Genomic DNA, 13,936 nt, shown 5'->3' with positions numbered 1-13,936 from the left:
ACCATTTCAGCCAAAAAGGATTGTTGCATGCAGTTTTTCAGCTCCTTCTGTAGTTTCCGCTTCATTTGAGCTTTCAGCTTTGGTGGCACATCTATATCACCATTCTCCTGGAAGATGTCAGCTATTTGATCAGGAGTCACATCCGCTCTTTTTATGGATCTTGTGTTCCCACTCAGCTTTCGGAGTAAACTCCATGATTTTCTGCTGGAGTGAGTGAAATCCAGACTCTGCATGGCTTCCATCCAACGATTGCGTCTTCCTTCATCCAAATTTTTATCAGGCTATTGGCAAGCTGATCAGTGGTGAAACTTTATATTCAGCCAGTAAACCATCACATTCTGCATTCAACATGGGACATAATTCTTTCTATGGCCTCTTGGGATAGATCTCTTTGCAGCCATGAAAAGCATCTGCTGAACCTTCCATAGTTTTGGTATGTTGATAGGGATTCTGGAAACTGTTTTTTTCAACTTCTTCAGTAAACTTTGCCCAAATGCCTTACGGAGATTCCACCTTGGAAGTTCAGGATTTTGAACACATGGCACCCTTATGCCAATCTCTAAAACCACCATGCTATGTTGACTTCTAGGGAATCTTGATTCAACTGATCTTGTCACATGCAAAGGTCTACCTTCCCTATTACATGACACCAAGCACAGATCGGAGTGGTAGAAGTTCCCCATCTGGCAGAATGAAAAGTGCTGCCTTGTTTAGCATCATATTTCAAGTGACAATCATTTACTTCAGCCATCGAATCAGACTCTCACCATCCCTGTTTTCAGTTCTGTAGCCCCACAGAGGGCTATGAGAGTTGAAATCGCCAGCATAAATGCACGGATGTGCAGCATGAGGGAGGGCAGGGTATTCCATTCTTCCCCAGGGGTTTTACACATTGAATATACTCAGCCCTCCGTTATATACTAGCCTATGGCATGACTATTTCCATTTAAAACCACTACAATTAGAAGCAATATTCGATGTAACAAATGTGGCAATTCCATGCTTATCATGATTAAAACTGTTAACAAGTGTATAGCCTGAATCTTCAGCTTGTTATCCATATTCGCTGCTACATGTGTTTCTTGAATCAGTATGATGTCAATTTTGAGATCTTTACTCATTTTTCCACAAATTTCTCCTTTAGCTCTTGTCATGCCCTCAATATTAAGTTGTGCTATTCTAAGTAAGTAACTATCTGGATTGCCCTGAAAGGACTTTGGCCTATGTAGCCGGGAGACATTACTGGAATGTGTCCGGCTTGCAAAAAATGAGCTTCAAATTGATTTCAAAATCCACTCAATATCTATAATGTACAATTACATTAAAATTAAGAACAGTACTTTAAAACACAAGGCAGAAACATTGAAAAACATCAATACCTACTTCCCATCTCCATAACATTTGGAGGTAGAAATATTTGTAGACTTGCTTTAAAATTTCTTCATGAGAATTCACTTTAAAAAAAAAACTTTTTCTTTTCAAACCTTCAGAAATAGTTGACATCAAATAATATAAGGCATAAAACTATCCAAAAAGGAATTGAAAATAATCATGTTAAAAGTAGGACTTTGAAAATTTCATCTCCGTTGCTAAGGAATTTTTACATAAAATCATAAATTCATGTACAAACAATGACTGCGAAGAATCAAATCAAATCAAAATTTTTATTCACAATACAAACAGTTGAGGGTCCTGCCAAACCCAAAGTTTTTCGGCGGGTGCCCAGTTACAGAAGGATGAGTTACAAAGATAAATAACTTGGACAAAATAATATTACACTTCAAAGATTTTAAGTAAAAAATGAAAGAAAACTGATACAAAATGCAAAATATAATAAGAATTTGTATAATAATGAAAAAATTAATTTCTTCGATGTAAGTCATACCAACTGGAAAAAAATAAAAGAATGAATTAAACTGAACTAATTTCGTTAAACTTTTGAAAGTTTTCATCTTCTAGTTGAACGACGATCAAACTGAGAATATTCACTCAAATCAAGTCATTGCATAATTCATGCTAATTAATTTGGTTAGTACTGCATTTCATCAGATTTGTATTCAATGTAATAATGAATAATACTGTAAATTTTTAAACAATAACAAACAAATCGAATAACAAGAAATTCCTCATCCTAAAAACAACACACAAAAAGAATCAATTTAATTTGAATTTGACTGTAGAAAACTGAAAACTCAATCAGACAACCAGCATCCATTACAAACTCATTGAGTTTTATTAATTTGTAAATCATACATAAATCACGGGACCGCGTCAACACTGGGCTGGCGACAAAGTGGGCTGACGACAAACTGGCTGGTTTTTCCATCCCAGTTTGTCGTTGTATGCACCGTCAAACTGGCACTCTAAGGAATGCAGCCCAGTTTGACGGCGTGCAACTTTGTCGGTAGCCCACTTTGTCGCCAGAAGACCAGTTTGTCATCGTCCCGAATCAACCTCCATTCAGATTTACGTTGATTAGAATACATTGGAAAAAAACCCAAACGAAATCTATAAAATGAGCATATCTTTAAATGATTAAGACATACAGTATTAAAAAACCGAGCATTTAGATGAAAACGCAGACTGTTTGGGGTTTATATAAGAGACAAAGAATGGTCAGTTAAGGACTCAAAAACAAACAGATTAGAGATGCATGTCAGATAACACTCTTTAGATTGCATTGCAATGATACCCTTTTTTGAACGAACCGAGATTGAGAATGACCCAGTCGAAGAGAATAAGGCGAAGAGGAAATATTTTGGACAGCGCATAAAAATTGAGAGAAAAATATTATTAATATGAATATTATTATAATATTATCATTCTGAGTTATTATTTTATATTTCAAATATTATTAATATGAATCATTGAAAATAATGCAGTCATAAGACCCACATTACAAGGTCCAAAATTCAGAGATAGAACCATGACTAACTTGATCTTTTTTCCCTATTGAAAGTCACTTTTTAACAACTAAATTACGTCATAGCAGTCAGATACTTATAAATAAAAGCTATTAGCTTCTACTCACATTTGTGGAGCGCTTTCGGACGCTAGGCCCTTCCTCAACACTCACTGTTGAAAAATAAATACTAGTAGTTCTGTGAACAGTAGACCTCACGCAGTATTCTCATCCACAAGTACCTGATTTAAAACTATAGACCTTATGGAAATACAGCAATAGACTGGCTTCTCCACACATCTGTGTAATCACTTGTCAGCTGATTTATGATGAATAATTCTATAGTCTGATTTTTTACTCTTATATTGGCGTATGAAGGAGGCTCCTTTTTCCTTTTTTATTATCCTTGAAATGCAAAATTTACAATAACGTATATACGTCGAAGCTCAATTAAAAAAGGAAGATACCTGTCAAATTTCATGAAAATCTATTACCGCGTTTCGCTGTAAATGCGCAACATATAAACATTCAAACATTAAGAGAAATGCCAAACCGTCGACTTGAATCTTAGACCTCACTTCGCTCGGTCAATAAATATCTGACTGCTATGTCGTAATTTAGTTATTCAAAAATGATTATTAACAAGCAGTTTGTAATGGAAACAAACATTGGAGCCTATTGAAAGAATTAATAATTATCTGAAGTCTGAAGATTAGATTTAAATTTCATTTGAAGATCTAATTCCCTATTTGATAAAAGATTGCCTACTGCACCATCAAAGACTGTTGATCAAATATTTTACCGTTTAATGGAGTTCTGAGACCATTTCATGATAAATTCTTGGATGCCAGTTGCGCAAAAGCCATTTAAATTTTAATCGTGATTAAATACCAGGAGAACCAATCAGAGAAGCCTTTTTTCTAAAAAAAACCTTCTCTGATTGGTTCTCGTGGCGTTTAATTATGATTAAATCTTTACAGGTGTTCGTGCAATCAGGCTTACAATTAAATGAATATACTATTATATTAAGCGAGCAATTTCTGTTTATATTTTTTATATGTGGATATTTATGTTCAACGGATCTCGAAAACGGCACTAACGATTTTCACGAAATTTGGAACATAGCAGGTTTATGATATAAAAATTCGAGTGCACTAGGTCTCATCCTTGGAAAAACTCGCTGAGCGACATTAAAAGAATAATTCATCCTTGTCTGAAACAGCTGAGACTTTCGTCGTCTGTGGATAGTAAAAAGTGAGCGAGTGATTCTGTGGAAAATCAAAATCCATCCCCGAAATTCATAAGCTGACATACCCGTATAGCCATCTGTAAAATATACACACGATCATTTTAGAGAATTGTGTTCTGTTTATCAATAAATAAAAATAACGAGCGAAGCTCGGTGCCCCGATATTTTTAGGATAAATAAATGAAAAAAATAATAAGTTTTAGCATACCATAATATTCTGTTCTATGATAGAAGGGTCGTCACACACAGACTCGACAAAAAACAGCTTGTAACCTGTTTTGTGCACTACTATATCCTCGATCATCCTCCGACGTTCAATTGTCGAGTTGGTGGCATCAAATACCTGAAAAACGAACAGAATTCTAACAAATTAATAAGAACAATATGAAAACTTGTAGTAAGTACCCTTTATTATTTAAAATATTACAACGACTAGTTTCAACCATAACTTGAGTCATTTTTCAAGTTGAAATGTGGGAAATAAATTAATAAATGAATTTGTTAAGAGTGGCCCATTCAAGTTAAGTGTTTTTTAGAATATTATAACAATATAGTTGTCGTATTTGATAATTAATAGATTGCAAATTAAATTTACAAAACAAATTATTATTACTTAGAATTACCATAGAGAACCAATAGGGTAAGTAGATATCCCATGGTATAGGGCGTTTATGTCGCAACTTTTACTGTTATCTCAAGCCGATTACTGTTGATTATTGATGAATTTTACTGTTTTGTTGGGGATGAGAGTGTATGAACGGCACAATATGAGAGACTACCAGCGTCACATAGCTCCACAGGAAAGAACTACGTGGACTATCGGCTTGAGATAACAGTAAAAGTTGCGACATAAACGCCCTATACCATGGGATATCTACTTATGCTATTGTTTCTCTATGGAATTACCAACTCTATTAAACCAACAAATTATTATGATAAATTAGAAACCAAAACAACAAACTTTTACTTTGAGAAACTGCTACTATTACTTGTATTTGATTGTAGTTTTTTACATTCTGGTACAATACAATAAAAACTCAGTATGTGAACACAAAGAGTTGCTAAACACAATTTATTTCATGAAAAGGAGGTGAGGTGAGGTTAGATTAGATTGAATGCAATTTTAATTGGGATAATATAATATTCGGTTGAAACTACAGAAATCGGCGGTGTTTCAACAAATAATTGTCGACTCTCTGAAAATGTTATAAAATAATATCCTTCCCATCAACACAGGAGGAGGAAGAGAAGGTGAAGAAGAAGGGGGAGAAGGAGGAGGACGTGGAGGAAGTGGGGAAGGAGGAGGTGAAGGAGGACGAGGAGGAAGATATTGAGCTGAAGAAGGGAGAGAAGAGAAAAAAGAGGACATGAAGGAGGAGGATAAAGAGGAGGAGGCGGATGAGAAGAATGTGTAGAAGGAACAAGAGGGATAAGAGTATGAGATAAAGGAGTAGGAGGAGGAGAATGAATGGAAAAATAAGAAGAGGAAACGTAAGAGGAGGATGTGAAGGAGGTGAAGGAGAAGGATGGAAGAGGAGAATGAATAGGAAAATAAGAAGAGGAAACGTAAGAGGAGGATGTGAAGGAGAAGGATTGAGGAGGAGGTGGAGGAAAAGGAGGAGGTGAGGAAGAAGGAGGACGAAGAGGATTAGCAGGTGAAGAAACAGTCGGAAAAAGAAGTAGAAGAAGAAGAAGAAGAAGAAGAAGAAGAAGAAGAAGAAGAAGAAGAAGAAGAAGAAGAGAAGAAGAAGAAGAAGAAGAAGAAGAAGAAGAAGAAGAAGAAGAAGAAGAAGAAGAAGAAGAGAAGAAGAAGAAGAAGAAGAAGAAGAAATGTGACAAACTACTCACAGCCACTTCTCCTCCATTCTCCAGCCACTGGCACACATCCATAAGTGCATCTATGGCACATTGCGTTCTTATAGCCATTGCCTCCTTGTTATCCGGCTTAAAGAACTCATGACTCTTATATGCCGTTGTAGCATGCCTCCTGTATTCACCCAGGTTGAACACTGCAAATAGAATACGTATCAATAAATTAACTATATACTATAATAGAGGAAAGAACTGGCTTATACAGGTAGGGGATAGGAAATTCACGAATGACGCATCATCACGTCTCAACTACTCAACTCATTCACTTGACATTTTGCATACTGATTCCAAATTCACCGATGATAGTTATAGACCTAAGATAACAAAGGCAGATCTTTGAATATTCTAGAGGCTTTAGAAATAACAAGAGTAATTGAGGAAAATTCTCAGTATAGTTTAAATGACCAGATTCATTTCAACCAATACAACACTACGAATTTAGTTTTATCATAAAATTGTAAGCATACATTTGTCAATAGTTCTTCCATTTACATATCTGTTTTATTATCTTCCACACTTGTTTTCTTGGTTCTTATTTTGTACTGAAAGTAAATTTTATTATCATGGCGATTCTGTTGCTTAAGCTGCCATTTTGTCACACCGTTGAGTGGGAGGAGACTGTCTAGCTAGGCCAATGGCAGGCGTTCATGCCCTTGACCAATAGCAGTACTCGCCTACTAGTATAAATTCTGCTGCTCTTGTATTTAGTTTTAGTTTATCAGAGATTGACAATGGTGTAATAACCGAAACCGGTCTTCCTAATTATCAATAAATCAGTGGTTTTTTGACAATTTCTTAGTCTTTTTCATTCAATATTTTAAATTCTTCAAGATTTCAGTAGGTAGAGTTTTCAGTTTGTCAAGTTTTTAATTAGACCGTTGCGGAGCAATAGTTAGTTACCTGCTACTTATTATAAAGAAGAGATTGATTGATTGAGTACTTTATTTATGTAGATTCCAATATATACTGGCTTATACACTTATATACAATAGCTTACAATACAGCAAAATTATACAAGAATTTACATGATATAGACTAAGAAAATAATTATTAAGCTGTATCCTATTATATTAAGCGAGCAAATTCTGTATATCTGTTTATATATTTTATCTGGTTATTTATGTTCAACGGATCTCGAAAACGGCTCTAACGATTTTCACTAAATTTGAAACATAGTAGGTTTATGATATAAAAATTCGATTGCACTAGGTCTCATCCCTGGGAAAACTCGCTGAAGGCCATGAAAAGGATAACAATTATTTATCCTTAGAAAAACAGTTGATAATTTCGTCGTCTGTCGAAACAGAAGATGCATGTGTGGGATAGAAACAGAATTATTTCCAGCTTTGTAGTCAATCAGCGAGAAATCTTATTGAGAAGTTTTAATAGACTTGATCAAAATAATCTGATTTGTTGACATGACATGATAATCATTCTAAACTAGAGTAAATCATAATTTTCAAAGTTAATCATTATTTGACAATTATAAGTGATTAGTGAGTGTTATTTTGATATTCAATTTGGTTTGTAAATAATCTAAATTAGAAATTTTTGTTCTAATTTACAGTTAAATGAAGAAGAAGAAGGTTAAATGTTTGGACTGAAAAATGAACGTGAATTCAAGTGTATGGAACATAACCTACTTCCTGGACTATTTATAGTGTATAAATAAATATTCGGGGAAGAACCAGTTTTGGGCTGTGCCTGTTTGTCCTTCCCCAATCATTTTAAAGAATTGTGTTCTGTTTATCAATAGTTTATAAATAAAAGCTAGTTTATAAATAATATAGTTTAAACTATAGTTTATAAATAAAAAAAAATTATAAACAAGAGCGAAGCTCGGTGCCCCGATATTATGATATGAAAAAAGCAATTTAGAATAACTATAGATAATATTGTAATGCATCTACATAAATTGGCGGAGCTTTGGACATATCAATGTCCATTCTTCGGAAAGAATATTCAATATATCCTTCCCACTAACTCTCTACCAAAGAGTTTGATTGATTACTTTATTTATGCAGATTACAATATACACTGGCTTATACACTTATATACAATAGCTTAGAATACAACAAAATTATAGATGAATTTACATAATATTAACTGAAACAATAATTATCCAACTGCCGGTCTAAAATAGCAGGCCTAGCGTCCCAACAACCCAAGGTGCTAGAGTGGTAGAACCCCACCGAAAATCCGGGTTCCTTCATATCCATAAACCTCCATATTCTACATCCTCACCCCTTACCAAGCCTTAATATCCTCCCACTTGTACCTTTCAAATTTCCACTTCCCTGTGAATTCTGCCCATCCAATAAATCAGCCTAGATTATTTTCATCAATTGTACCAATTTCCACTTTTATTCACTATGTATTGTATTTAAATTTAGAAGTGTTAATTTTTGTTCGTTTTGTTCAATTTTATAAGTGTTTGCCGTAGGACTTGTCAGACAATGTAAGAAAATTGAATAAGATTAAAAATTGTAAGACAAATTGAATAAATATCAAATATCTACCTTGAAGAGAGAGAGTTATGACGCAAAAAGGAGGAGGAAAAGAAGAAGAAGGTAGCGGAGGAGAAGTGAGCGGGGGAGGAGAAGTAGTAAGGAGAATAATTAGGAAGGAGAAGACAACAAACATAATGTAGACCATATACACTCAACCTAATATATAGAATAGAATGAATAGAATGATAAGGACATGAATAACAAAGAATAACAATGAATATAAGAGATTTCAAAGATATTCCAGTTATAAATCCAATGAGAAAATCTTGAATAATGAAATATTTCTCACCTTTAGTATTGATACCAATCCAATTCAGATATCTTGACAATTTCTTTGATATGTAGGTTTTTCCCCTGGCAGGCAGCCCCACCATAGCAATCACATGGGGACTATTCACATAGTTAGCTCTTTCTCCTTCAAACAAACAAAAAGAAAACATAAATTAGATTATTATGATTCATTTATTTTAATAACATAAATGATTCATTCAATTATAAAGATAACAATGCCAGTACATCCATTCAAACAATATAATGATTCATAATAACTGACAATAAAAGCCTAGCTAAGGTTTCAATGAATTAGCCAAAGTATTGTGTGGAGAATGATTGGTTGATATTTAGGTGGAATGCGCATTGAATTGGGATAGTATAAGATTGTGTTGTATCTACACTAATCGGCCCACTAACAACTCATAACTCTATAGTATTGGACAAAGTATTGTGTGGAGAATGATTGGTTGATATTTGGATGGAATGCGCATTGAATTGGGATAATATAATATTGTGTTGTATCTACACTAATTGGCCCACTAACAACCCATAACCTTACAGTATTGGACAAAGTATTGTGTGGAGAATGATTGGTTGATATTTGGATGGAATGCGCATTGAATTGGGATAATATAATATTGTGTTGTATCTACATTAATCGGCCCACAAACAACTCATAACCGTCCATTCTATAGACGGTTCTCATTTATAAAAGTCACGAATAGAATACATTTTAAACACTATAGTATAGACTAAGTTAAATAAAGAGGTTCAAGGTTGATTAGAACTTGAAACTTGTAAGAAGTCTAATGTCTACCAGTCTAATGTTATTAAACACAGAGTAGAAGATCAAATAAAATTGAATAAAAGGAACATTAAATAAGATTAGATCCAAAAATCATTCTTTAATCACAATACAAAAATAATGAATTACAATGTAGGCCTATACTAAAATATAAAAATTATACTGTGATAATCCTCAAATTATTAATTTACCCCCAATAAAACGTAAATTTTTAGGTTAAGAAGCAGAAACAAAAAAAATTACTATACTTTTTTTAGCAAATATATTATTTCAAAAGGAACAAACCTACAAACGTGGATAATTTTGCTGTAAAAGTCAAAATATCCTTACTAAGTATCCAAAGAACCAGCAAATTTTAAGGTTAGGAAGCATGAACAAGCCTGACTACCCTACAAAAACATGACCTAGATTACCTGGAGTGGTAGTATCATCCATCATTGACTAGTTATTAGCTATTATTTTACAATTTTAAACATTTAAAACAAGAAATATACACGAAATAACATAAAAACTAGAGTTGAAGTCTTGAATGACATACAGACAACGAACTTGAATACTTGAAAATTGATTGAAGAAGATTAGATTGATAAGATAGTAGAGAAGTGCTTGGTAGCTTAGAAATAGCAGACACTAGAGTGCTTGAATCTGCCTGTGCTTCTGCTCTGCTGGGCAAAATAGAAACTATTGGTTCTATAGTGAGGTCCACGTTATAATGGAAGGGGACAAAGATAGGAAAACAACGTTGCCGATCCTCTGTCTTGTCAATGCCTTCTATAGTAGGTAGCTGATACAGGTTTATTGATGTAATATTAAATGTTCATTCTCGTTTAAAATATTCAATTATATTTTATTAAGCAATAAATTATATTTTTAAATATTTCAAAATGAATTTTCATAATTAAGATGAAATATTTTGTTAATTAATGATTAATCCTACATTGTTGAAAGACGATCTGGCAACAGATCAAAGCGGGAAAGAGATAGCGCTATCCGCTTTGTGGAATGATAGACAAGGATAGCAATACCATTGCTAATCAAACACTGCCATTATGACTTGGACTTCACTATAGGAAACCCCTTTCATTCAATACACCTACGATAAGAAAAATTGCATTTCTATCAGGAAAACTCGGAAAACTCACCTACGAACCAAGTTTCCTTATTCAGAAACTTCCAACCTTGTGACCAGTAATCAGCTTCCGCCATTTTGAAATTACACGAAAATTCGGAAAAATCAAATTTTGTAACTTGGTTACACAACTAGACTAACACTGAACTATTACGAAAAGTGATAGCGTTTCTCTAGAATTACACTAAAAATTGTGAAAATTTTATCTGGAATAGTTTAGAAAATTGAGAAAATTCAAGTAAATTTAGCCCACGTATTTTCAAGTTCATACACCAATATCTAATGGAAGACTGAAGAAATAAAGTTCAAAATTATTGCCAAGTTCAAAATCATTATCAACAATTTTTAGTATCAATTTTTGAATGCCAAGGTTCAATCATTATAATTAAAATAATTGATAGCATTGTCTTCAATCATAAAAATGAGTTTAATTTATTTATTACTTCAATTTGATAACCTAATTTAGTTCTACAATAATATCATTGACATTCAGATTTTAAATTTATTACCCATCTATAGTGATATTCAATTGAAACTGTCAGCATTGATTAAATGGGAAGCCTTGATGTTATCCCATAAGGAATACTGACAGTTTCGAGTAGATTTCATTATAGTTGTCTTTTTAAATATTTTATTTAAACTTATTATTTATTTCAAGTTGTTTTTACATAATGTAAGGTTTGAAAAAAGAATTAAAATTAGAATGTATATTAGATTTAGTTCATTAAACAGTATTCAAAGAATTACGTATGAATGCACGGTATCTAAAAAAGGACCACACAATAGTTATTTGTGCAACTAGTGCGCAAAGTGACAGTTTGCTGCACCGAAAGAAACGTTTAGGCGAGGGCGGAATGGTTTGTTGAGTGCAGCAGAGGAACTTTGCGCACGTATTTCACATTAAGTTTTTCCTACAGTTACCATTGAATATGAAAGTGGGTAATTGTGGGTAAAATTGCCTGAAATCCATCAAATGTTTTTCTGTGTAATTTTATTATTGATAAAAACCTTAATCCTAAAATCCTAAAGTCCTCGTTGTCGTTGGTTATAATATATAATGAATAATAATTAGCGCGTTGTGCTTGGTTGCACCTCTGCTCACTATAGCAGCCACAGCAGTCACTGTTACCAACTTCATTTTGATTTTGCTGCACTGTTGCTCCATACAACCTACTAAGTATTTTGCGTTGCCATGTTGCAAATCTGGAGTGCAGAAAAATTTTTCCCGCACTAGAGCGGAAAAGTGGTTCTTTGCGTTCTGAAATCAGTGCAGCAATGGCCACTTTTCAACGTAACTGTAGGAAAAATATTATAATAAAAGAAAGAACTGGCTTATACAGGTAGGGGATAGGAAATTCACGAATGACGCATCATCACGTCTCAACTACTCAACTCATTAACTTCACATTTTACATATAGATTCTTAATTCACCGAGGATGGTTTAGGCCTGTTTTGAATTCTCAAAGATTTCATCACGTCAAGTTTTCAGTTTGTCAAGTTTTAAAATTGACCCTTGCGGAGCACGGGTTACCTACTAGTAACAAATACAACAAATCTATGAAACTAAACAAAACTGGAAAAAATGTGTACTAAAACTGGTGCTAGAAAACGGTCAAGTATTGCCAACATAAAAATGAGAATATACCTTCTTCAATCCTGTTTTTACTGGAAAAACAAGAAAATTTCATGTCAACTCTATGAAGTTGTCGTTCATTGAGAAATATTTCACAGTAATTATTTTACTATTATTTCTGGGAGGTCTACCTTGAGGGTATTTTTAGATATTGTTTCTTGACCTAGTATTTTGAATATTCTCATTTCTAGCTTCACCAATTATGTAGATACAAAACAATAATTATTATCTTGCAGGAATTTTTAAATTGCCTTTTTTCTTCTCATCATTTCTTTATTTCTTATTGATTCTTTATTCTCATTTCTAGCTCCACCAAACCTAGCTCTACAAAACAATATTATCTAGAAGGAATCTTTAAATTGCATTTTTTCTTCTCATCATTTCTATATTTCTTAATTGATTCATACAATTAGTACATTATCAAAATTATAGGGAGGGAAAAAATAAGGTAACCTTGTGTTATTCCTCTCCCAAATTTAGATAAGGTTACACATAGTCCGAAATAGTTGAAGGAAATTGCTTAAAGTTGAAGGAAGTTGTTTAAATTGCATTTTTTTCTTCTCATCATTTCTATATTTCTTAATTGATTGATACAATAAGTGAATCATCAAAATGATAGGGAGAGAAGAAATAAGGTAACCTTGTGCTATTCCTCTCCCAGATTCAGATAAGGTTACACATAGTCCGAAATAGGTTGAGTCTTGTAGTTCTTCACTTCACACAATTTTCAGTCCTTCATTATTTTCACACAGTAGATTTTGAAATGTAGATGCTTCAAAACCAAACATAGAAGGAAGTGAGGTCTAAGATTCAAGTCGACGGTTTGGCATTTCTCTTAATGTTTAAATGTTTATATATTTATATTTTGCGCATTTACGGCGAAACGCGGTAAAGATTTCATGAAATTTGACAGGTATGTTTATTTTAATTACGCGTCGACGTATATACAAGGCTTTGGAAATTTTGCATTTCAAGGATAAATAAAAGAAAAAAGGAGCCTCCTCATACGCCAATATTGGAGTAAAAATCAGACTATAGAATTATTCATCATAAATCAGCTGACAGTGATTACACAGATGTGGCGAAGCCAGTCTATTGCTGTATTCCATAAGGTCTATAGTTTCAATCAGGTACTTGTGGATGAGAATACTACGTGAGGTCTACTGTTCACAGAACTACTAGTATAAAAGGAAAAAGGAGCCTTCTTCATACGCCAATATTAGAGTAAAAATCAGACTATAGAATTATTCATCATAAATCAGCTGACAAGAGATTACACAGATGTGTGGAGAAGCCAGTCTATTGCTGTATTTCCATAAGGTCTACAGTTTCAATTAGGTACTTGTTGATGGGAATACTGCGTGAGGTCTACTGTTCACAGAACTACTAGTAATGATGTATAGTACGCGTCCCGCAGCTTTACATCCGTGACTTTAAGACGGCATATAGGCAAGGTATGGTTCGCGGGGTGATATTCCTACTTTTACAAAAACATACGCTCCAGAGTACCTGGATCCCTAGATGGAGGAAGCTCCCTACAGATGTTAGATGTTTTTGAACCG

The 13,936-nt window shown here is 33.6% G+C and overlaps 1 protein-coding gene across 2 annotated transcripts; it reads right to left on the bottom strand.

Moving 5' to 3' along the window:
- Positions 1 to 4,335: 4,335 nt before the first annotated feature.
- Positions 4,336 to 11,002, bottom strand: LOC111060124 (6-phosphofructo-2-kinase/fructose-2,6-bisphosphatase 3). 2 transcript variants are annotated; one of them, XM_039445678.1, is made up of 4 exons: positions 10,754 to 11,002; positions 8,823 to 8,948; positions 6,000 to 6,160; positions 4,336 to 4,494 (listed from the first exon to the last, which is right to left on the bottom strand). In XM_039445678.1, exons 1-4 carry the CDS (start codon positions 10,815 to 10,817, stop codon positions 4,351 to 4,353), a joined length of 495 nt encoding a protein of 164 aa, XP_039301612.1. In that variant the 5' UTR covers positions 10,818 to 11,002; the 3' UTR covers positions 4,336 to 4,350. The 2 variants fall into 2 exon arrangements, with proteins under 2 accessions (XP_039301612.1, XP_039301613.1); XM_039445679.1 differs by lacking the exon at positions 10,754 to 11,002 and adding an exon at positions 10,025 to 10,157.
- Positions 11,003 to 13,936: the final 2,934 nt, after the last annotated feature.

Source organism: Nilaparvata lugens, unplaced genomic scaffold, assembly GCF_014356525.2.
Source record: "Nilaparvata lugens isolate BPH unplaced genomic scaffold, ASM1435652v1 scaffold7583, whole genome shotgun sequence".
NCBI lineage: Eukaryota > Metazoa > Arthropoda > Insecta > Hemiptera > Delphacidae > Nilaparvata > Nilaparvata lugens.
The sequence above is the reverse complement of the archived record's forward strand: the minus strand, read 5'-3'. Positions and strand labels throughout refer to the sequence as shown.